Source organism: Meles meles, chromosome 21 (genome assembly GCF_922984935.1).
Source record: "Meles meles chromosome 21, mMelMel3.1 paternal haplotype, whole genome shotgun sequence".
Classification (NCBI taxonomy): domain Eukaryota; kingdom Metazoa; phylum Chordata; class Mammalia; order Carnivora; family Mustelidae; genus Meles; species Meles meles.
In genome coordinates, this window is record NC_060086.1 from 12,210,374 (window position 1) to 12,236,224 (window position 25,851).

General features: G+C 45.7%; 1 protein-coding gene across 2 annotated transcripts; it reads right to left on the reverse strand.

The window, feature by feature from the left end:
* Positions 1-6,460: 6,460 nt before the first annotated feature.
* On the reverse strand, positions 6,461-22,534 carry LOC123934260 (small integral membrane protein 10-like protein 2A). 2 transcript variants are annotated; one of them, XM_045994341.1, is made up of 2 exons: positions 22,117-22,253; positions 6,461-8,763 (listed from the first exon to the last, which is right to left on the reverse strand). In XM_045994341.1, the coding sequence occupies exon 2, from the start codon at positions 8,679-8,681 to the stop codon at positions 7,905-7,907; it is 777 nt and encodes a 258-aa protein (XP_045850297.1). In that variant the 5' UTR covers positions 8,682-8,763; positions 22,117-22,253; the 3' UTR covers positions 6,461-7,904. The 2 variants fall into 2 exon arrangements, with proteins under 2 accessions (XP_045850297.1, XP_045850298.1); XM_045994342.1 differs by having other exon boundaries at positions 8,609-8,763; positions 22,117-22,534.
* Positions 22,535-25,851: the final 3,317 nt, after the last annotated feature.

Sequence of the window (25,851 nt, forward strand, 5' to 3'; positions counted from 1 at the left end):
CTCTGTCAAATAAATAAATAAAATCTTTAAAAAAAAATTTAAAAAGAAAGAAAGAAAGAAGAGAAAATGTGGTTTCATACTAAAAGTCACTTTCCAAAATAAAAAAAATAAATAAGCCCACCAAATTAATTTTCCAACACGTTTATCTTGCTTTAAAGCATCACCTACAGGTGTTGAGTTCAAGAATTAAATCTTGTTGTAAAGGTTGATAAATCCTGCTCGCTGAGCTTAACAAACCACACCGAACTGGATTAAGTCCAGCATTTTTATGTTAGTTTTTGAGTTTGAATTTGGAAAAACAAAATAAACAGAAAGAAAACCAAGGTCTTCCCCAAAGGAACACTCCCTAAATGGACATGTGGCTCCATCTTGTGGCAAAAGCGAGCCTCACATGACAGACCACCAGGGGGACTTTGCTTCACACCCCCTTCATTCCCCCCAGATTAGGCAACTCCATTAAAATGACCCTGAGGGTCACTAAGTACACACTGTTAGGGCAGGAACATCCCATCCACTGGGGCTCACTTCACTCATTCACCGTCAGAGGGAGGTGAGAATGTGCCACTGAAATGTGCCCAGATTCATAAAGGCCACTTAGTAAAGGAACCACCTGGGATGCCTGGGTGGCTCAGTCAGTTAAGTGTCTGCCTTTGGCTCAGGTCATGATCCTGGTGTCTTGGGATTGAGTCCCGCATTGGGCTCCCTGCTCAGTGGGGAGTCTGCTTCTCCCTCTCTCTCTCTTTCAAATAAATAAATAATTTTAAAAATGATAATAATAAAATATTTTAAAATAAATAAAGGAACAGCTTGATCTCTTCCCACATTTGACCTCATTGGCCAACTCCAAGTGCAACACACACTCCTCCCCCACAGCTTCAGAAATAAGGCATACCTTCAAAAAACATCCCTGTCCCAATGAATGGGTTTTAAAAGAAATTCCAGGACTTTTTGATCATGCTAATAGCCATAACAAAAATACTTAAACTGTGAAAAAAATGACCCATTTTTCCCACTGAGAAAGGAAGAGGCCTCCACAGTATTTAAGCCCTGGGGTGTCTTACTTCCCGGGGGAAGGTTCCTCAGCCTGAACGAGTCTCATCTGGAATGAACTGGGCATTTTCTTTCTTTTTTTTTTTTAATATTTTATTCAATTATTTGACACAGACAGAGATCACAAGTAGGCAGAGAGTCAGGCTGAGAGAGAGGGTAAAGCAGGCTTCTCGCCCAGCAGAGAGCCCGATGTGGAGCTCGATCCCAGGACCCCGAGATCATGACCCCGAGATCATGAGCCTAAGGCAGAGGCTTTAACCCACTGAGCCACTCAGGCACCCCCTGGGCATTCTCATCCCTTTTTCTAGATCACCCTTCCTCCGCCCAACACACCGAACCCCAAGGCGCCATCTGTTACAAATCGGAGTAGTAAAACGGTCAAGGTCAAATCTGAGAGGGAAGGGCTAGTATTTTGCCACTTCCGTTCTGAAAGCACAAACTCATAGCGAACCTACAAGAAGCCGATGGAAAAACAAAATTGCTTTTTTTGCCATAATATTTACCATATTAAATGATGTGTTAAAATAAAAATGTTGGTTCCAGTTTCCCAGGACTCTTTTTAGAGACGGTGTGAAAAATTCAGGGAACGGATTCCCAGAGTACACAGCATGTTTAAGCCCCGTACACCACGGTCACCTGGAACTCAAAGGCAGCGTTTGGTTCACAATGCTCCTGTTAGAGAATCCCTCACACAGGAAAGAGAGGAGACCTGGATTTTAACAGAAATTCCAGAAGTAAATCACGTATCTGCCAAACCTTGGCTTTACACGGTGGAGTGGACAATGTGAACACAGATCTACCAGTGAGCCCCAGCAGACCCCCAGCTGGGTGCAGGGACACGGAGCCCACCCGCTCAGGCACCCCCAGGCACCAGGGAACAAGGCTGGGGAAGGGGGGTGTGCCTCTCGCTGCTGCGTTCTCAGTTTCTGGATGAATCCAGACACGTGTCTGGGGGCCCTTGCCCCATACAGAACAAACTACCTGTAGTGGAGATAAGACAGCACCCTTCCACTCCCACAAAAAGCAGCCTTTTCAGGGCATCTGAGGACTCAGCCGACAAGAGGCAGCGGCACGACTGTGATGGTTCATTTTACATCTACTTGACGGGGCTGAGGGACGCCTCGCTGCTGGGAAGGTGTTCCCTCTGGGTGTCTCTCTAGGAACGTTTCCAGAAGCGAATGGGTGGAGTGAACAGTGCCCTTGCAAACCCGGGTGGGCTTCACCAACTGGCGTGGGGCCAGAATGGAAGGAGGCAGAGAAGGGGCAGTTTGAGCGCAGACCTCCACCTTCTGCCCTCAGATACTGGACTCCTGGTTCTTGGGCCTTTAGATTCGAACCAGGAGCCCTGTCAGCTCCCGAGTTGTCAGGACCTTCCCGCTGACTTTGCGGGTTCTCCAGCGTGCAGACAGCGCTGGTGGGACCTCTCGGCCTCCACTATCGCGGGAGCCAACTCCCCTAAGGACCATCCTTGTCCGTCTGTATCTCTACGTGCTATTGATCCAGCGTCTCTAACAACAGCTCATGTCAAAGGAGCAGAAACATGCTTCCGCCAAGTCTTCTTACTAATCAGCAGCGGTAGAGGGCTGGCAGATTTCAGTATAGCAGGAGATAAGCCTCCGGAGTTAGAAAACAGAGCCTAATAAAAATCTTAAAAAAAAAAAAAAAAGCCGGCAGAGGTGGGTGGTGGGCAGCAGGACGCCTGGGCAGCTCAGGCCGTTAAGCATCTGCCTTAGGTTCAGGTCATGATCCCAAGGTCCTAGGATCGAGTCCCGCCTCGGGCTCCTTGCTTGCTCCTTACAGAGGGGAGCCTCCTTCTCCTTCTGCCTGCTGCTCCCCGTTTGTGATCTCTGTCTCACTCTCTCTCTAACAAAATCTTAAAGAAAAGAAAAAGAAAAGAGAGCCTAAGGGCGCCTGGCTGGCACAGTTGGTTAAGCGTCCGCTTGATTTTTGCTCTGGTCATGCATGACCTTAGGGTCCTGGGATCAGGGCTCCGCATCCAGCTCTGTGCCCAGCAGGGAGTCTACTTCTCCCTCTCCTCCTCCCCAACTCTCTCTAAAATAAATCAGTGAATCTTTAAGAAAAAAGAAAAAAGGAAAGAAAGAAATCAGAACCTATTCCCCAATCTTCAAACAAATCACTCACTTTCTGAGAGCAGAAATAATAGATAGGAGATGGGAAAACAGAATAAAACCACTGCCTTTAAAAACAAACAAACAGGGGTGCCTGGGTGGCTCAGTGGATTAAGGCCTCTGCTTTCGGCTCAGGTCATGATCCCAGGGTCCTGGGATCGAGCCCCATATCGGGCTCTCTGCTCAGCGGGGAGCCTGCTTCCCCCTCTCTCTCTGCCTGCCTCTTTGCCTACTTGTGATCTCTGTCAAATAAATAAATAAAATCTTTAAAAACAAACAAACAAACAAAAACACCTGTAAGCGTGAATCGGTTAACTGGAGAATTCCCATCAATACCGTGGTAAGGCACAGCTGCCCTAGAAAAACTCCTTATATTGTTATGTAAAGAAACACTTTGAAAAATTGCTGGTAGAGAGCTACTCAAGACACCCGCAGAGGTAAACTGCAGCTCAGCCTGCTGCTGCTCCTGTAAATATCGCATCTGCTTACCAGCAGAACACCCAGTGCTCAGGGACTCCTCGGACCCAACAGGCGCCTGCTGTAAAGATGGCAACGTGGGCGTGGGAAGCAGCGGGGCCAGCACGCGCCCTCCCAACGCAACCCAGACACTCCCTTTAAAACATATGCCACAATAAAGCAAGATCATTTGTTCCAAGAAGAGGGAACGTGTATCCTGTGAAGATGACCTATTCCCAAGCAGCAAGCCCCTTTACAGTCTTTTCTAGGCAAATTTCGGTCAGTCCGATGTAGAGCTCAAGGAAGTCTGCAGAGTTGGAAGAACAAATGTCTTTTTCATTGACCTGGTTAAGTTTTGATAAAAATAAGAAAAAAGAGCTAACATTTTAGAAGCAAAGAGGAGACAAATAGAAACAACCATCCTATTAAATCCTCTCTCACAGAGAGAGAGGCCGCACACAAGCAGGGGGAGCAGCAGAGGGAGAGCGAGAAGCAGGCTCCCTGATGAACAGGGAGCCGGATGTGGGTCTCGATCCCAGAACCCTGGGATCAGATGCTTAACCGACTGAGCCCACCAGGCGCCCCTCTTTGGAAGGCTTAAAAGGGAGAATTTTTAAAATTATCTATGGGAGGGGCGCCTGGGTGGCTCAGTGGGTTAAAGCCTCTGCCTTCGGCTCAGGTCATGATCCCAGGGTTCTGGGATCGAGCCCCGCATCGGGCTCTCTGCTCTGCGGACAGCCTGCTTCCTCCTCTCTCTCTCTGCCTGCCTCTCTGCCTACTTGTGATCTCTGTCTGTCAAATAAATAAATAAAATCTTTAAAAAAAAAATTATCTATGGGAGAATTTTTTTTAAGATTATTTATTTATTTATTTATTTGACAGAGATCACTAGTAGGCAGAGAGGCAGGTAGAGAGAGAGGGGGAAGGAGGCTCCCTGCTGAGCAGAGAGCCTGATGCGGGGCTCGATCCCAGGGCCCTGGGATCATGACCTGAGCCGAAGGCAGATGCTTAACCCTCTGAGCCACCGAGGTGCCCCTATAGGGAGAATTCTATAGTACATTTTTTTTCCCTTGGAAAACTATAGTAAATAGTCCTATGTTTGAATCCACAGTGAATTTCAGCAAGCTCCAAATAAACAAGGCTTCTTATTTACAAAACCAGTAGTCTTACAGTAAGGATCCATTTAAATGCAAGTTTCTTAATTTCTTATTCATCATTGGTTTGCATTTTCATAACCATTTTCAACACCTCACTGTTCATTCCAATGTTAAAAATTATGATTTCCAAATGTGACTAACCAAGTCCAAGATTTTGTTCTATGAGAAGTGCTTGTAAATTTATAATGATGTGTTCAATCCTTAAAAGCAGAATCCATCCATAAAGGCAAAAAAACAAAATTATATAAACTTTACTTCTAAAGCAAACTTCCCTGTTTTCACTGACAAAATGATACAACCTAAACAATTTCAAATACTTCTCCCTTTTAGGATACAGGCACCCCTACGATTATAGCAGTATTATTTACAATAGCCAAGAGAGGGAAGAAGTCCAAGTGTCCATCGATTGACGGATGGATAAAGATGTGGTATGTGTACATGTGTGTGATGGAATACTAGTCATAAAAAAGAATGAAATCTTACCATTTGCAATGACATGGATGGAGCTAGAGTATTATGCTAAGCGAAATTTAAGTCAGAGAAAGACGACATGATTTCACTAGTTTGTGGAATTTAAGAAACAAGCAAAGGGGGAAAAAGACAAATTAAGAAATGGTTCTTAATTATAGAGAACTGATGGTTACCAGTAGTGAGGTGGTTGGGGGTTAAATAGGTGATGGGGATGGGGATGAAGGCCTGCACCAGGTGACCCACGGAGTGCTGAATCGCTAGATTGTACACCTGATATTATTACACTGTATGTTAACTGGAATTAAAAAGAAAACTTTAGGGGTGCCTGGGTGGCTCAGTGGGTTAAAGCCTCTGCCTTTGGCTCAGGTCATGATCTCAGGGTCCTGGGATGGAGCCCCGCATCGGGCTCTCTGCTCAGCAGGGAGCCTGCTTCCCCCTCTCTCTCCCTGCCTCTGCCTACTGTGATCTCACTCTCTGTCAAATAAATAAAATCTTAAAAAAAAAAAAACTTTAAAGACATCCCTTTTATAACTCAATCATGAAAACAATTTATGTTTTTTTTAAGATTTTATTTTATTATTTTTTTTTAAAGATTTATTTATTTGACAGAGATCACAAGTAGGCAGAGAAGCAGTCAGAGAGAGAGGAGGAAGCAGGCTCCTTGCTGAGCAGAGAGCCCGATGCGGAACTCGATCCCAGGGCCCTGGGGTCATGACCTGAGATAAAGGCAGAGGCTTTAACCCACTGAGCCACCCAGGCACCCCAAAGATTTTTTATTTATTTATTTGACAGACGGAGACTTCAAGTAGGCAGAGAAGCAGGCAGAGAGAGGAGGAAGCAGGCTCCCCGCCGAGCAGAGAACCCGACGCGGGGCTCGATCCCAGGACCCTAGGATCATGACCTGAGCCGAAGGCAGAGGCTTTAACCCACTGAGCCACCCAGGCGCCCCTTAAGATTTTATTTGACAGAGAGAACACAAGCAGAGGGAGGAGAGGAAGCAGACTCCCCGCTGAGCAAGGAGCCTGATGCAGGACTCAATCCCAGCACCCTGGGTTCATGAGCTGAGCAGAAGGCAGAAGCTTAAGTGACTGAGCCACGAAGGCGCCCCATGTATTAAAAATTTAAAGAAAAAAGCTGTTATTGTGAACATTTCCCCAAAGTGGCTTTCAGAAAAAAACACAACTTATTCTAATATAATCACATGAAGACATTCGAAATTTATTTAACAACGGATATTCAATAGAGGATTCCATTATTTGTTCTTTGCAACTGGCTGAAAATTTTTATTCTTGCAATTTACAAGACAAAGGAAATAGAACATTCGATGGGTCATGGAAAGCTCTACCCCAAAGGAATAGACTTGATTTAAAACAAAACAAAACAAAAGGCAGGGGGGTAGGGGTTTGACAAGAACACAGCTCCCATTTTAAAACAATTCTGTGTTCTCACTTGACCATCCCTTGGTGACTCACTATCCCTTGGTGACCCCAGAGGGTCCACTAAGCAGCGCTCTCACTGCCCAACCAGGACAGCGTCCTTCACACTGGCTGCGATCACAACACGTTCTATGTCCTGGAAGGAAAGTGAGAGCAGAATGCCGACCTGGCTTCCTAGGTTGTCTTTCAAGCTCTCCTTCTGGTCTTCTAAGTCCGCAGCCTACTTGGACCGCTGCTGAAAGAACTTCTCAGTACAAGGAAGACGCCACTGATAAAGACAAGGTGACCCGAGACCACACGTGTAAAAGAAGACATTTATTATGCTAAATAACAGATTTTCTTTTCCATTTCCCCCAAACACTAAAATAGCAGGCGGCATAGTAAGTTAGCACACAGACAGAGAGAAGCAACCAGCAACCCCGAAAATGGGTAAGTCTTACTTTGGGACCCATGCTCTAAAGGGACCTTTCCCGGAGTTCCCGAACAGCGGAGGGATTACGTCAGAGAAAATGTTGGGGTCAGAGATACTCCCGGCTCCTGGCAACTTTCTACAGGGGCAATATGAGGTCTGTCTCCCCTTAACTGAGCCACCACAGATGGTCTCGAGGTCACTTTTATTTCAGGCGACACAGCTAAGGCTCCTAGTTTGAGAAAGGATTATACTAGAAGGACTTCGAATGTTGCAACTTTCACTGTAGGCCTCCATTTAAACTGCATTTCAAAGGGAAGGAAAGGGAGTAAGAAAAGAAGTCAAATTTTGCTGCAGACCGAAATTATCCTACATAAGGCCGAGAGCAAGTAGGGAGGGGCTGACTTGAACAAACGGCCACTTCCACCCAAGGATCAGAGAGAGGAGAGACTATCTGGGATGGTAGCCCTTTGGAATGAGCGTTGAAGATACATAAAAAATGTTACATCTTTCCGTTCTAACCTGACATGTATATAGGATCTATGAATGTTCTCCTGGAAATGGCATCCCAATACTGAATGTCTCTCAGGCACAAGTTAAAACATGTTCAAAAGTCTCCCGCCACATCAACCAACTTCCCGTGAGTTGAAATTCCACTCACAGAGTTTGTCTGATCATACAAACTGAAGCAGGAACTTCATGGCTGCCCCGTGCGCATCCTGACTCAATGTGAAAGAAATCATTCTAAGACAAGTTTTAAAATTAATCTCACTATTTTTATTGTTCGGCTTGTACCTTAACTATGGCGCAACGCATTTGCTATTTCAGAAGCTGGTAGAGCCAGTAACCCCGGTATTATGTGCAGATCGTCTGAGTTACTTCTTACGCTTGAAAGCATTTTCTTGGATGCTACTGTTGGCTCTGAAAACAGGGGCTCTGAGTGGCCAAAGAAAACACTTTGTGTCTCATTCAGGAAAACTTCGGGGTGTGCGTGCAGCAGTGGAGAGAGGACGAAATGCAGGCCAGACAGTTCCAACTCAAAGCCTAGCCCCTCTAGAAGAGCACTTGGCGGTTTCTCCTCAGAAATCCCCGATTCTGACCACTTCTGAGGGCGCGGTAGTCCTGACGCCGGGGACTCCGCTGTGCGGCCCCATCCTCCGTCGCTGTGGGTGGCCCCGGGCCCTCCTTCCAGCCAGTCCCTCGGCAGAGCTTTCCTCACTCCGCAGGACACCCCAGCAGAACACTCTTCTGCGGGAGCACAGAACACATGCACAGTCTTGCTCCGACCCGCTGTGGAAGCTGAATTTCTTCGTAATGATTCTCTCAAACACGGAAGCGCTTTGTTGCCATTGTGAAGGAAGAGGCTGGCCTCACTCGAAGCATTTTTCATTTCCACTGATAACTCCTCATTTTGTGAATTTCCATCCCCGTCAACCGCAGGCCTAGGCATCCAGGAGGGGGAAGGCGTATCGGTCGGGCAAGGGCTCTCCCCCTGTGCTCCTTCAAGTCCATACAGCAGCCGGTCTGCGTCCTCTCCCGCCCCCTGCACCTTCCCGAGGCAGGGGTCCCTCATGCTGTGTGTTCTCTGATGTGGTGAGCCTGACGACACGCCTCTGTCAGCCAGTGGAAGGCTTTCAGTGGATCTCAATATGAACCTGGAAGAGATCATCGGAGCATTATTATGAAGACAGAGCCTTGACAGAGCCTACACATACCAGGTACTTCTAGCAAACAGGAAGATCTTTTTTTTTTTTTTTTAAAGATTCTATTTATTTATTTGACACAGAGAGAGCGATCACACGTAGGTAGAGAGGCAGGCAGAGAGAGAGGGGAAACAGGCTCCCCGCTGAGCAGAGAGCCCGACGCGGGGCTCGATCCCAGGACCCTGAGATCATGACCTGAGCCAAAGGCATAGGCTCAACCCAGTGAGCCACCCAGGTGCCCCAGGAACATCTCTTTAACAGTCTCTAGTACCAAGGACTCCTACATTTTGACAGAAAACAGGATGACAACCTACCAATTAGAGATCACAACAAAAAGAACATACTTTAAAAAAAAAAAAAAGTACTTTATTACTGCAGGGCTTCCTAAAAATACTTAAAATTTAAAAAAAAATTCTTAGGCTTTGTAGTTTTCACAGCTATTTAGTTATTTCTGTGGGTTCTATAAAAATCTGTCCTCTATTTAATCAGGATGTAACTGGATGACTTGATTATGCAAACCAAGGCCCTACCTGACATGTCCTACTTGAGACTGAGTCTCAGTGACTCAAGCATGACAAGCCACTTTTAAGGAATCAAGGTCAACATTATTTACAGATCTGATGTCCACAAAGCCCTCCCAGGAAAAACCGGCGTGGAGGAGTCCTGGCATACAATGTTGCAGCCTCAAGGTGGTAAGGAAGATCACAGGCTGTCAAGGCAGGAACCTCAGCAAATTCTGGAGCCTTGTTAAGAGAAGAATTCACCCGAATTTATAGGTACTACAAGTAAAAACATGGTGGAGAAAGTGCCTTGGGCTTACCTCCCCACTCTCAAACTCGCCTAGTCCAAGATTCTTCGTGAAAACTTCAGGACAGAAATTGATTTGTGACCTTAGCAGTGGTTCAAGAGCAAACTCAAGGTGGCCTGTAGGTTAACATTCTTGCTGTACCTGCAACGCTAATGGGGCTAGCCTTTTTCTGTGACCAAAAATCATCTTTCTTTCACATCATTATGCCCCCAACGGGGAAGATGTGTCAGGAAAGGCTGTGAAAGGGCCTTGAGACAAGCAAAGAACAAGCTGACTGGGCACACTGTCCACTGAGTCCCTGCGTTACCGGAGTTTAGGGGGCCCTGCCCCTGTCTGACTCTGAGCTGTAAAAACTGTGAGAGGAAGGCAAAAGATTTCTTATCCAAATAATTAAAAATCCTGTTCAGAGGAATACAATTGATTATTACCCTGTGGATACTGACCATTTGTACTGATCATTTGTACTGCACTTTGGCATTCCTGATTACGTGTGTGCGTGTTCTGTCTAAATTCTCCTATAAACCGGTTAGAACATCTAATTAATCTAATTAATGAGTTAGCATCTAATTAATGAGTTCCCTCATTAATTGATGAGTTAAAAAAAATGTTGACCCATGTTCCTTTAAAAAACCATAACCCCAGAGCATTAATACATGGAAAATAAAGAAATACATCGACTGTATTTACTATTTTTCTAGAAGGCCAGCCTAAGGAAGAACAATGTAAAGAAGACACACAGCTCTGCTGGGAGAAAGGAGGGATGGAAACGTGGGACATGAGGCAGAAGCCTGAGAGCGCGCAGCTCGTTTCCCATGGAAAGATGAAGCCTGAGAGCGAAGAGTCAGGAAACAACAAGCATGCAATTCAGAGTGAGAGAAATTCGGACAAGGAGAGCCCGCTGGAGCTGAGAGGCTTGGCTGTGGGGACAGAGAAATGGGGGGCAGGAAGCTGCAGTTTCTACAACCAGGGGAACAAGCTATGTGAGTGTGTAAGTGTGTTACATTTTTTAAAAATGTAAAGAGAGGGGTGCCTGGGTGGCTCAGTGGGTTAAGCCTCTGTCTCTGGCTCAGGTCATGGTCTCAGGGTCCTGGGATGGAGTTCTCTGCTGGGCAGGGAGCCTGCTTCCCCCTCTCTCTCTGCCTGCCTCTCTACCTACTTGTGATCTCTGTCTGTCAAATAAATAAATAAAATCTTTTTAAAAAAATGTAAAGAGAGTACACTAGGAAGAAAATAAACAAGAACTGTTGGAGGCTGAAGCAAAAGCAAAAAGGGCAAAGGGAGAGGGCGTGAAGCCAATCAGGGCTAACGGTCGCGGTGCGGGAGCGTGGCCTCCACCAGCACAGCGACTGAGCGACATTCGGCCAGGAGACGGTGGCGGGATCTGCATTTCTGACTAACTCCTTGGCTGCAGGGTGATGGTTGTGGCGGGTGGAGAGGAATCACAGTAGACCAATGAGAAGGCGATTCCAATTCCACAGGGGAAGAGTTGAGGCTGTGGGTGAAGAGGAAAGAGAAAATATTTTTCCACTTGGTGGCTGACGGATGTAGAAAGGGAGACCCCCACCGGTTTCTCTCGTTTCGCTTCTGGGTAATGAAGGCACCACGAATGGAGCAGGTCTGGAGGAACGCCTAACAGCTCAGGTGGGGACACATGGAGTCTGACTGTGGGAACTGGGCAAGCATCTGAATTATTAATAAAGTGGTTAGTTCAAGGGTGATGTCAGAGCTCAGACCCAGATTCTGAAGTCCCCAGCTTTGGGGAGGTGGGTAAAAAAGAGAAGACGGTAGGGTACAGAAGGCCAGGCTCTCCAAGATCTAGCGAAGGCACCCCAAAGCCACCAAGGGGGAAGATTCGAAGCATCTCGAGAAACTTGTGTCATAGACACCAAGAGTGTCAAGCGCTTCAAAAAAGAAGGCAGTTAGATGTGTTTCTTGTACAACTTCATTGGCTCCAAATAAACTCTAAACTTCATACGATCTTCTAGTCTAGCGGTCACTAAATGGGGTGACCCCACCTCAAGGAGTAGAGAAAATATCAAATCTCTGCCTAGCTCATTTTATCTCATTCCCCTTTTAACTTTTTCTAAGTTTTACAAGATATACCATATTTTGGTGGAGCACAATATATAATTTATAAATACACCTATCTGGAGGACACGCTCAAAATTTTTACCAACAGAAATGTGACCACTTCTCTACAAAACTGATAAAAATGTATAAGAACAGGGTCAAGCAATACACAAATGCAAGATGCCATTTTTTAAAAAACTGCGACACAACGTTACATTAGTCTCAGGTGTCAAACACGAGGGCTCGGTGTTCGTATATATTACACAATGGTCACTAGGAGTTGACATCCGTCACCACCCATTACCATTTTTTCTTGCGATGAGAACTTTTAAGAGGTACAATCTTCTAAGTGTGGATTCTGGCTATAATTCAATACAGCTGACCCTCAAAAACGCAGGTTTCAACTGCACAGGTCCACTTTTCTGCAGGTCTTTTTCCCCAAATACAGTACCTGTAAAATATTTTCTCTTCCTTATGTTAACACTTTCTTTTCTCTAGATGGCTTTTTCCTAAGAATACAGCATATGGCACAAAATATATGTTAACTGTCATTGCTAAGTTAGATTTTTGGGAGTAAAAATTTACACATGGATTTTCAATTGCACGGGGTCCTAACTCCCACCATTGTTCAGAGTCATACATACTTTCAAAGTTTACCCCATCAAAAACTAGTCAACTTCTCTGGACAGTTCTTTCAAGTTAAGTTTCCAAAGCGTATTTGTTCAAACTCTCCATTTATATTACTGATTTCAAATGTACTAAGAACATTTCCTGAAATGAAAGAACTCTCAAATATATATATCCATGGGGCGCCTAGGTGGCTCAGTGGGTTGTGCCTCTGCCGGTTGGCTCAGGTCAAGATCCCAGGGTCCTGGGATCAAGCCCCACATTGGGCTCCCTGCTTGGTGGGGAGCCTGCTTCCCCACTCTCTCTGCCTGCCTCTCTGCCTTACTTGTGCTCTCTCTCTCGGTGTCAAATAAATAAATAAAATCTTAAGAAAAAAATACATATTTATATGTATGTATGTGTGTGTATATATATATATATATATAGTAGATTTTATTTAATTTATATGAGAGAGACAGAGCACGTGCAAACACGAGCAGGGGGAGGAGCAGAGAGGGAACCAAAGTCCAGCTCGATCCCAGGACCCTGAGATCGTGACCTGAGCCAAAGGCAGACATTTAACGAACTGAGCTATCCAGGCACTCCTTAAGAATGTTTATAAATGGGGCGCCTGGGTGGCTCAGTGGGTTAAAGCCTCTGCCTTCGGCTCAGGTCATGATCCCAGAGTTCTGGAATCAAGCCCCGCATCAGGCTCTCTGCTCAGCAAGGAGCCTGCTTCCTCCTCTCTGCCTGCCTCTCTGCCTACTTGTGATCTCTGTCAAATAAATGAATAAAATCTTAAAAAAAAAGAATGTTTATAAATACCTTATTTTAATATGTATTAAAAATATATTTGAGAAGCACCAGGCTGGCTCAGTTCATTAAGCATCTGTCTTTGGCTCAGGTCACGGTCTCAGGGTCCTGGGATGGAGCCCTGCAGGCAAGCACCTGACTCAGCAGGCAGTCTGCTTTCCCTCTCCCTCTGTTCCTCCCCCTGCTCACACCCTCTCACACACAAATTTTTAAAAATATTTTTTAAAATAATAAAATAAAATTAAAAATCTTAAGAAAAACATGTCACTTAATAGGGGCCAACTCTCAGGAAAATTATCTAACTGCTTTTAGCATGTCCTTGTATAAGGACTTAGCACTGTTCAGAAAGATGAAGTATTTCCAGACTTGCGTTAAAATACTCCAGCTAAGGTACCACTAATATAATCACATATTTAGTAATGTTAGAATATGTTGTTTACTGAAGATCTAGTTCTTTAGTAAATTTAGTAATAAACTACATATTTAATCTTGACAAAAATACTTCAGGTCGGGGCGCCTGGGTGGCTGGTTCAGTGGGTTAAGCCTCTGCCTTTGGCTCAGGTCATGATCTCGGGGTCCTGGGATGGAGCCTACATCGGGCTCTCTGCTCCGCAGGGAGCCTGCTTCCCCCTCTCTCTCTGCCTGTCTCTCTGTCTACTTGTGATCTCTGTCTGTGACATAAATAAATAAAATCTTAAAAAAAAAATACTTCAGGTCAGTGAAAACATTTTGGCTCTGATCCCTCAATTAATCAACAAAAACTACCTTTATTATTTTTTTTTTTTGGTCAGCAAAAACTTGACACTAGACACACACGTTACTTATATTTTGAGAGCCAGAAATAATTTTCAAATAATTTCTAAACAAGTGAAGTATTTCACACACTCTAGATTAGTTTCACGTGCATAAAGTGATTCAACAAGCTTCGACATCGTGCTCTGCTCCCCACAAGCACAACTACCATCTGTCCCCACACACCACCACTACAGTACCACGGACTGTATTCTCTATGCTGTACCTTCCATGCCTGGGACTTATTCATTCCATATCTGAAAGCCTGTACCTTCCACTGCCCTTCACCCATTTTCCCCATCCTCCCACCAATCCATCTGGCACCCATCATCAGTGTGTTCTCTGTATTTATGGGTCTGTTTCTTTTTTTGGTTTGTTCATTTGTTTTGTTTTTTAGATTCCACATGTAAGTGAAATCATAAAATGTATTTGTGTTTGTGAAATATTTTTATAACTTATTTTCACCCTACTACATATATAAATATATCACATTGTACCCAATATACATAATTATATAATTAACTGTCCTTAGCCCTAGAAATCTCATCTCCACATCCTCCCCCCACCCCATGTTAAATCTACAAAATAATAAGCAGCATAAACCCTGGCAAACAAACTTATCCACCAACACGGAGACCAACAGGGTAAAGGAAGGAGTCTATTTTGAAGTTCAAAACAGTATGATTCAGAAAAAATGAAGTGTGGTACTGGCAGTAAGTTCCTGAACGTATTTCCTCACTCCACACGTCCCCAAAAAGGTAACAAAGGTTTAAAATGGAGCCACAAAACCAGAGGGGTGATGTGCACAGGGAAACAAGATTAACTGGGTGTGTCCACAATCTCCAGTGCAGACAGGAGAAATCATCCTCTACCAAAATCCCTGTTGGCTGGAGGCAGCTGACCTGCTGCACGACAATAGGCCTGACCCACTTAGGCAGCTGCTGCCCTCTTGGACTGCTGTCACCTTACCTTCTCTAACCTGAGCTATTAATGGCCTCCGGGACCTGACAGTCTGGATACCACTGCTCTGTGAACTAAAAATAACCTGGCCTCTATGCTTCTGAAAGCCAGCTGGCAAGGCTATTCCCAAAGGGGCCTGGGAAGAAGACACAGCTCAACAAGCAGGGTTGGGACAACAATGGGCTTAGAGTGGGGTCGTGCCTCACAATGGCTCGCAAACACACTCCAGGCTCATCCTGGCCTCGCCTGCTTCCGGAGCTTCCAGATGTGAACGTCAGTATATCTTAACATCACTGTGCTCACGACTGAAACAATCACACTGAGGAGGTGGCCAAAACATTCTTGAAATTGCTACCCAGCATGGGCCCCTGGCTGGCACAGTCCATAGAGCATGCCAAGATCCTGATCTTGGGGTCTTGAGTTCAAGCCCCAAGTTGGGTGTAGAGATTACTTAAGGCAATACAAAATAAAATTTAAAAAATAGTAAGACTTAAAAAAAAAAAAGAAAAAAGGTGTTACCCAGTTCAGAGGATGAGAAGCAGGAACAACTCAGTCGTCTCCCCATTAAGCTGAATCATAACCACAGGAAATACTAAGAGTGCTGAGTTCCTGTTACCAATCATTCAGCACATCTAAATCAAACCTGCCCTTAAAAAGCCAGATGTGCAGCTCTCGCTAAGCCACCACCCTGTTTCCTCCCCCTTTCACCTGCCTGCCAAAGGTATGCTCAGACGTGGGCTGTGTCCCAGCTCCAGGACCTCGGGCAATCCTCTGACCTCAGCGTGCTGTGAGGACTCACTGTGTGAAAGCGCCTAGCGACTTCTCTGACTGGCATGCTATCATCATCATCAAGAGTGTTTTAGGGAATGAACAACAAAATGGGGTGGTGGTGGTGGGGGAGGGTTCTGTGAAGCAGAAGACGCAGGAGTGACCACCGGATGGCAACATGGAAGTGGCCTCAACACAGACTGTGTGTTTCCGGGGAAGGGTGGAAGCGGAGGCCCAGCCTGCAGTGGCCGACAAGTCAACAGGGAGCATTTTAACTTTTAAAATTATTTACAAATGCAAATAACCTTTCCTTCAGGATTCAACTCCTACAATTTCCTGCTACAAATTCAATCAGGAAGTGTTCACTGAGCTCCTATCCTGGGCCAGGCACTGTTCTAGGCACTGGTGTTAGGACAAACAGGGCTCTTCTTCTTGAAGCTCACTTTCTAGGTAACATACACTCAAGGACAAAAATGTCATTCACACAGTTTTCACGGCAGTGCAATCTGGATACTTATCACAGGAGATTTTATGTATGTATATGTGTTTTATAACCAGAATAAAAGAGGGTTGAATTCCTCATAGCCTAAGAGTTGGGAAGGTCTTTTTTTTTTTTTTTTTTTAAGATTTTATTTATTGTATTTGAGAGAGAGAGCGTGCACAAGCAGGGGGAACTGCAGAAGAAGAGGGAGAAGCAGATTCCCCATTGAGGAGGAAGCCCAATGCAAGACTGATCCAGAACCCTGGGATCATGCCTTGAGCCAAAGGCAGACGCTTCACCAATGAGCCACTCAGGTGCCCCTGGGAAGGCCTTCTAACTAGGGCGAACCCAAAGTCAAAAAAGATTGTTAAATTTGACTACATAAAAATAAACCTCAGGGGTGCCTGGCTGGCTCAGTCAGTAGAACATGCTACTCTTAATTTCAGGATTGAGTGTTCAAGACCCACACTGGGTGCAGAGATTACTTAAAAGAGAGAAACAAAGAAGCTTTTTCAAAAATAAGTAAGTAAAGTTTGGTATGTCAAATATACATCATAAGCAAAGTCAAAACGTAACTAAAAAAAAAAAAAAAAAAAAAAAAACACTTTTCAACTCTTACCTAACAGATACAAGGCTCTGAGAAATTAAGATCACCAACAACCAACAGGAAAATGGGCAAAAAACATGGGTAGTTCACTCCCCCCCAAAAAAGTAAATGAGTCTTTCGCTGACATACCATGTAAGGAAGTATGTAAGAAAGGCATGTTGCCTCAAACAACAAACACAACACAGCCACTCCCAATAGCTCCCCTACTGCCCCCCCATCAGAAGCCACTACGGTGTCCCTCCCATCCCTCCCCCCAGAGTCTCCCTGCTTCCACCCTCAACTCTGAAGTGCAGTAACAGTGAGCCTCCTGAAATGCTTAAACACAGGATTACCATATGACCCAGTGACTCTCTACTCCTATATCCAAGAGAAATGAAATCACATCCACACTAACCCTATTCGTGAATGTTCCCAGCAGCCTTACTCACTCACGATAGCCAAACCCAACAACAGCCTGAATGTCCAACTGATGGATATAAAAGACAAGAGGCGGCTACGGAAGTGTCACAGATTGGAGACATGGCAACTAAATGCAGTGTGGGGTCCTGGAACAGGAAAAGGACACAGTGGGAAAAACTGGTGAAACCCCAGTGCATCAGACTGATGTTCATCTTTTTATTTTTTTTTTAAAGATTTTATTTATTTATTTAACAGAGATCACAAGTAGGCAGAGAGCCAGGCAGAGAGAGAGAGAGAGAGAAACAGGCTCCCTGCTGAGCAGAGAGCCCAATGCGGGGCTCGATCCCAGGACCCTGAGATCATGACATGAGCCGAAGGCAGCAGCTTAACCCACTGAGACACCCAGGCACCCCTCATCTCTGAGTTTTTAACTGTGCTATGGTACAGTTAGCCTCCAACAGTAGAAAATGGGTAAAGCATCTAAGGGAGCTCTCTGCACTATTTTTGCAACTTTTCTCTAAGTCAAATCATTTCAAAGTAAAAAAGTGAAACACAAAAAAAACAAACAAAAAAACCCCAAAACCTCATTCTGGTTTGGATTTTTTTTTTTTTTTTAAATACCCCAGTGTAGGGTGAGGAGATGAAGATGGTGTAGGCTTCAGGAAATAGATAAAACAAGATTAGCAAAGAGTTTATCCTTACTGAAAAGGGGTGACAGAGATATAAATAAATAGGTAAGTGTGTGCCCCTACCACACACATTTCACCACTGCCTTCGGCTTGGGTCATGATCCCAGAGTCCTGGAATCAAGTCCCATATCGGGCTTCCCAAGCTCTGCAGAGAGCCTGCTTCTCCCTTTCCCTTTCCCTCTGCCTCTCGCCCTGCTCATGTGCGCACTCTCTCTCTGTCAAATAAATAAATAAAATCTTTTAAAAAAAAAGAATCCTTTAGGGGCGCCTGGGTGGCTCGGTCGTTAGGTGTCTGCCTTCAGCTCAGGTCGTAATTCCAGGGTCCTGGGATCGAGCCCCGCATCGGGCTCCCTGCTCGGCAGGAGGCCTGCTTCTCCCTCTCCCACCCCCAAGCTTGTGTTCTCTCACTGTGTCTCTCTCTGTCAAATAAATAAATAAAATCTTTAAAAAAATAATAATCCTTTTAAAAAGTAAATCACCTTAAGTCCCATCTCAGTGAAACATCTCCCACTTCACTCAGAGTACAAGCCAAAGTCCTTACGAAGGTAAGAGGCACCATCCCATGTCCCTCCCCCCCGTCCCCCAGTTTGTTATTGTGATCATGTAAGAACAGAATTAAGAACACTCAGAGGTGGCTGAGTGGGAAGAGCATGTAACTTTTTTTAAATGAAGGATTTATTTATTAGGGAGAGGGAAGAAGGAGGCTGTAGAGAGAAAAAATGTGTATGTGCCCATGAATGGGGGGAGGGGAGGAGAATCTCAAGCAGACGCTGCCCTTTTCCATGTAAAAGCAATTCATTTTTATCGGCCCTGGCAAAACTATCAGAAGGTGCTATGGTCTGAATGTCTGTCCCCCCAAATTCATATGCTGAAACTCCGACCTGAAGATGATCGTATTAAGGAGGGGAAGCCTCTGGGGAGTGTGCAGGTCACGAGAGTAGAGCCTTCACGAACGGGATTGGCGTGCTTACAAAACCACCCCACAGAGATCCCCAGCCCCTCTGACTATGAGACGACAAGCAAGAAGGCACCTGCTAGGAAAAAGGACTCTCGCAAGGGCCTGGCCATGAGGGTGCCTTGATCTTGGACTTGCCAGATTCCAGGCTGTGAGAAATATGTTTGTTGTGTATAAGCCACCCCTGTCTGTGCAGGTAAAGAACCACTGGTTCTTTTCTACAGATCATTTGAGAAGCAATGCCTAGACTCTCCCCTGAGTTAGGGCTGCTCTCCCCAGGTATAGGCAAACACATTTTTTCTTTAAAGATTCTATTTATTTATTTGAGAGAGCACAAGAATGAGATAGCACAAGCAGGGGAGGAGCAGCAAAGGGTGAGGGAGAAGCAGACCCCCCACCCCCACCGAGCAGGGAGCCTGATATGGGGCTGGATCCCAAGACACAGGATCATGACCTGAGCTGAAAGCAGATGTCTAATGGCCTGAGCCACCCAGGCAACCCCACTTTTCTTCACTTTATATATGGTTGGTATCTTTTTTTTTTTTTTAGATTTTATTTATTTTAGAGAAAGAGGTAGGCAGAGGGAGGGGGAGAAGCAGACTCCCCGCTGAGCAAGGAGCCTACCATGGGGTTCAGTCCCAGGTCCCCAGGATCATGACCTGAGTCAAAGGCAGAGGCTTAACTGACTGAGCCACCCAGACGTCCCTGGTTGGTATCTCCTAACATCAGAACATATAGATCTAACACACTTTAGTATCTGCTTGACCCATTTATAGGACTTTGTGTAAGACTTAAAAACAAAACCAAACAAAACAAAACCAAAAAAACCTGACTCAAGGATACAGATATTCACTGTACTATTCTTTCAAATTTTATATAGGTTGAAAATTTTTCAAAAGTTTATGAAAAACAAACCATAATGAAGGCATTCACGTGAATGGAAAGATTCCCTAGTGTGTTTGTTTTCTGCATGTTCGGTACTTATCATCTCAAAGTATGCAGTCGTTCCTCAGCTCAGAAGCTGGAACAAATTCCTAACTGAGCTGATGCTTTTGACTTGACTCATTAAGATTTCACAAAGCTTATATGCTTTTAAACATTTTCTTAATAATCTCTAATTTTCCCCAATCGAGCAACAGAATAAAACTCATTTTAAGCTGCACTTCAGCCTACAACTAGGATCTCAGGATAGTTACTACTTCTTGAAACTGTTCAGACATAAGATCATGCAATCTGAGTCAATGCCAAAGTCCTTTCAATGCTCCTTCACCTCTCAGTGTGAAGCTCCTTCTTCACGGACCAGCCTCCTCCTGTTCTAGAACAAGCCAGGCTTGCACCCGCTGTAGGGCCTACTCTCCACAAAACACGATACACTTCTAACCCAGACATCTCCCCATCCCCAAGGCTTAAAGCCCTCATCACTGACTTCAAAAACTTTCGTTCAGGGGCACCTGGATGGCTCAGGCGTTAAGCCTTTGCCTTCAGCTCAGGTCATGATCCCATGGTCCTCAGGTCATGATCCCAGGGTCCCTGCTCAATGGGGAGCCTGCTTCTCCTTCTCCCACTCCCCCTGCTTCTGTTCCCTCTCTTGCTGTGTCAAATAAATGACTAAAATCTTAAAAAAAAAGCTTTTGTTCAAATGCCACCTAATCAATGAAGCCCACCAGCTTTATTTAGCAAGGCAACCAGTTCTTCCAGCCCACCTACACCCCTGAACTCTTTTATTTGATTGGAATGAAGGAATACAGATTTTTAAGTGACAGGTGAACACGGAAAGACAGGGAGTTGTGGATTTACAAAGTCTATCAGAAAGGAGACTATGACAGAGCGGTCAGAAGCAGAGGAGAGAGCCCGCACACACGGAGGAACCAAAGGAAGCTTCACTGGCCTGATTAGCGCAGATCACTCCAGGGCAGTGCGGCCCATATCATGGAAGACAAGAACGTTGCTCAGTGTGACAACTATCATCCACCTTCACCATGTCTTTTCTCTAACCTTTTTGGGGCCTTCTTTTTTTTCCCCCTTGGGGATCCTGCCCCTGCATCAGGCTCTCTGCTCAGCGGGGAGCCTGCTTCCCTTCTCTCTCTGCCTGCCTCTCTGCCTACTTGTGAACTCTGTCAGTCAAATAAATAAATAAAAATATGGGGCGCCTGGGTGGCTCAGTGGGTTAAAGTCTCTGCCTTCGGCTCAGGTCATGATCTCAGGGTCCTGGGATCAAGCCCTGCATCGGACTCTCTGCTCAGCAGGGAGCCTGCTTCCTCCTCTTCCTCTGCCTGCCTCTCTGCCTACTTGTGATCTCTGTCAAATAAATAAATAAAATCTAAAAAAAAAAAAAAAAACAACTGGTTTTAAGTAGCCTGCCATCACCAGTGATTAGCACGAAAACCCAAGCATCCAGGCACAGAGACAATTCCATCCTGATACAACCAAACCAGAGGGGACAAAAAGGACAACACCTGCATGGTCTCGACAGCCCTGTCCCAGCACTCAGGCTTCCTCATTCTGCACATGAGGGAGCCACACAAGTACTGTCAGACAGGAAGCTCGGGGAGGGCAAGAACCTGTCCCACCTCCATCCAACCCTGTGCCAGGCACTCCTACAGGCGCTGGGCATCTGGCCATCTATGACACACTTATAAAGGAAAATTCTCAATCCGACGACTTTTCATCCCACTAGAAAAAGACATCTGTAATTACCACGGGATGAAGGAACGTCATTTACAACAAAGGCGATCTCCAAGGTGCTGAGCGTGTGTCTACTTTCTCACATCTGAAGAGTTTCGGGACTCTGAAACCTTTCGGGACTCTGAAACCTTTCGCAGTCTCTGCCCCTTCCACCTCATTTTGCCTCATCTCCGGCCTCACCCCACTTCCATCCCGACCAGGATTAATCAGATACAGCTATCAAAACACTAACTCATCTTAGGGATCAAAAATAATTTGTTGAAGAGCTTCGTAAAGTTTGGCAAGTAGCAAAGTCAACCACAAACCCATCTCGCAAACCCAACCATATATAATTTTCTGGGCAAAATTTCCTCTTCAGGACTTTTCCACCGGTGCCAGTTTCCACCATCCCCGCGGACCCGACGCCCCAGCTGTAGGGCCTCCGCCGCGGGAAGCCGCTCCACCCCGCCCCCAGCCTCATTTGCAGAACTGGGAACAACAATAACCTCAGCGGGTTTTCCTCCCGTGGGGTTGCAGGAGAAAGGCACGGTGCCTGGCATACGCTCAGCATCCAACTTGGCAGCTCCTGTCAGCATCCTCGCCGTCCCGGGCGGGCTGGGCCGGGCCGCGGGGGGCGGACCGGCGTTCGGGGAGGGTCGGGGGAGAGCGGCCAGGCGGGCGCGGCTCACTCACCTGCAGGCGGACGTTGAGCATCATGGAAGCCACGATGTAGAGGTAGGGGAAGTTGATGCGCAGCCGCCAGGCCAGGTCGAAAAAGATGAGCAGGGTGCGGGTCAGCCCCTTGCAGAAGACCCCATAGGAGCGGGCGGCGGCCGAGCGCGAGAGGCGGACAGCCAGGCCCGACAGAGCCGCCGCCATATAGACCGGCGCCCGCCGCTCACCGACCGGCCACGGACCCGGACCGCCCGGAGCTCCGAAGCCCGCCCGCCCTCTTGGCGCCGCGTCGCCCCCGGGCCTCCGCCCCGGCCGCTGGGCCGCGCTGGGCGCGCTGAGGGAGCGAGGGAGGCTGCGGCGAGGTCGGGGGCGGGCGGGCGGCGGGGAGGGTAGTCCGCGCGTCACACTCCGGGAAGCGCCTCCGCGAGCCTGGTCCAAGCCGGGCCGCTGGGCCTGACGTCACAATGCCCGCGCCGCGCCTGCGCACCTCTGTCCCGCCCCCTACCCCGCCCCCTACCCCGCCCCCTGTCACCTTCCGCAGGTGAGACGCGCATGCGTGGGCGAAGCGCGGGTGGGATGCTTCGGCCAGCCGCGGATGCGTTGTCTCGGTCTGCCCCCTAATGGTCAGGCGGAATATTAAACAAATGAGAAGGCGAACAGTGAATTTGAATTATGTTGTACAATGTCAATGTCCTTAATAACGGGGAACTATACACTTAAAAATTGTTAAAATAGGTAGCTTTCTTGGCCCACGGGTCCTTTCCCGTGCTCTAATCAAACTACCTTTTTGCACCTAAAAAAAAATCAATCAAAATAAAAAGTTAAAATAGCAAGTTTGATGTTATATATATATCTAACCAGAATTATAAAAAGCAAACAAAGGGAGGCTTCCTGGGGCGGAGGGGCAAAACATGCTCCCCATGTAGATGGTTTCAGGACCCCTGCCATTGTTGTTCTGTGTTGACTTATATAAAATTTAATCTTTAATAATTACAGTATTAATTGCGTTGCTAATAAAAAAAAGGCAAAAATATTGACACTTCCAAAACTTCGAATATTCTGTGTTTGGGTTTTTTTTTCTTTTTGACAATCAGTATTTATATCCCTACTTAAGCGTATAGGTTTCTATTAAAGATTTGCCTTGTGAAGGTAGATACATTATGTCTATACCTTATATCTAGTCTCCAACAAAGCATTTAATGTCCTTACTTTTGCCCATCACTGAAAGTCTGGGAATTTGGTACAGGTGAGAAAAAAAGAGTTTCATTGATGAAATTAAAAGCAAATCTTAAGTCTTTTAAGAAAACAATAGTGTGAAAATTGATTTAAATGTAAAAATTCTCTGCTCTAAAATGGGTTTGCAAATCAATTATTATTGCATTAAATAACTTTTAGAAGTCATTTAAGGGGCGCCTCGAGGTGCAGTTGGTTGGGCATCTGACTCTTGGTTCCCCTCAGTCCTGGTATCCAGTTGTGGTCTCTAGGTTGTGAGATCCAGTCCTGCGCACTGCCAGGAGTGAGGAGTCTTCTGGGGTTTCACTACCGCTCCCTCTTCCCCTCCCTCTCGTGCTTTCTCTCTCTCTAAAATAAATAAATAGAACTTTAACTTAAAAAAAAAAAAAAACATTTAGGGAGCCTGGGTGGCTCAGTGGGTTAAAGCCTCTGCTTTCAGCTCAGGTCATGATCTCAGGGTCCTGGGATCAAGTCCCGCATCTGGCTCTCTGCTCAGCGGAGAGCATGCTTACCCCCCTCTCTCTGCCTGCGCCTCTCTGCCTGCTTGTGATCTCTCTCATCCTGTCAAATAAATAAGTAAAATCTTTAGGGAGAAAAAAAAAGAGCACCTAAGTAGCTCAGTCAGCTAAGCATCTGCCTTCTGCTCAGGTCATGGTCCTGGGGTCCTGGTATGGAGTCCCACCTTGTGCTCCTTGCTTAGTGGGGAGCTGCTATACCTCTGACTGCTACTCCCCCTCCTTGTGCTCTCTCTCTGACAAATAAAGAATATCTTTATTAAAAAATAAAATCTTTATTTAAAAAAATTAAAAATACATAAATAAAATAAAGTAAAAGGTCTACCCTGAAAGAAATTCACATTAAAAAATCATTAAAATTTTTTTTTCACTTTACTCATCTATAATCCAAAGATTATAAATCACAGAGGACACTACCAGTATTGCCATTATGACTTTTTTTTTTTGACAGACAGAGATCTCAAGTAGGCAGAGAGGCAGGCAGAGAGGCAGGCAGAGAGAGAGGAGGAAGCAGGCTCCCTGCTGAGCAGAGAGCCCCATGCGGGGCTCAATCCCAGGACCCTGGGATCATGACCTGAGCCGAAAGCAGAGGCTTTAACCCACTGAGCCACCGAGGCGCCCATCATTATGACTATTATTTAGCATTATCATTTTTCTTTGAATATCTACTGCATAAGAATTGTACTTTTTGGCAGGAGGCGATTGGTTGGCTCAGTTGGTGGAATATGGGACTCTTGATCTCAGGGTTGTGAGCTCAAGCTCACCTTGGATATGAAGATTACTTTAAAAAAAATTTTAGGGGTGCCTGGGTGGCTCAGTGGGTTAAGCCTCTGCCTTTGGTTCAGGTCATGATCTCAGGGTCATGGGATCGAGCCCCGCATCGGGCTCTCTGCTCAGCAGGGAGCCTGCTTTCCCCCCCTCTCTCTGTCTGCCTCTCTGCCTACTCGTGATCTGTCAAATAAATAAAAATCTTTAAAAAAAAATTTTTAAGGGCGCCTGGGTGGCTCAGTTGGTTAACTGACTGCCTTCGGCTCAGGTGGTGATCCCAGAGTCCTGGAATCAAGCCCCACATTGGGTTCCCTGCTCAGTGGAGAGCCTGCTTCTCTCTCTCCCTCTCCCTGCCACTCTGCTTACTTGTGCTTTCTCTCCCTTTCTCAAATAAATAAAGTCTTAAAAAAATTTTTTTCTTGGGGCGCCTGGGTGGCTCAATGGGTTAAAGCCTCTGCCTTCAGCTCGGGTCACGATCCCAGGATCGAGCCCCGCATCGGGCTCTCTGCTCTGCAGGGAGACTGCTTCCTCCTCTCTCTCTGCCTGCTTCTCTGCCTAGTTGTGATTTCTCTCTGTCAAATAAATTAAATATTAAAAAAAAATTTTTTTTTCTTAAGTCCTAAAAAAAAAAAAGGAAGAATTGTACCTTTTATTTTTTTTTAAGATTTTATTTATTTATTTGACAGAGAGAGATCACAAGTAGGCAGAGAGGCAGGCAGAGAGAGAGGAGGAAGCAGGCTCCCTGCTGAGCAGAGAGCCTGATGTGGAGCTCGATCCCAGGACGCTGGGATCATGACCTGAGCCGAAGGCAGAGGCTTTAACCCACTGAGCCACCCAGGCGCCCCGAATTGTACCTTTTAATGCTCATAATACTGTATTTACTATCCATTGTCTTTCAGGCCAAGGCCATTTTAAATATTTCAGGGTTTTTACCTTTTGGCTCATTTTGTTGTTATTAAAATAATATTTTTCAAAGTATGTGCACTAATCTTTAGTTCCCCTAATTTTTGCAGCATTAGACATTGCCACATTTACTGCCTCTGTAAAAAGCTCACTTCCCTTTTTTGTAAGCTATTTTATTCTCTCAACGCTCAGTGGATTCTATCTTTGAGGATCCAGAACACATGCTCCTGAATTAGCATCATCATTCAAGCTATCTTCCCCAAAAGCAAAATGAACGCTCCTTCATACAGTATTTAGAAAAATAACCTAAAGATTTTTAAAGGCTGGAGTCTTC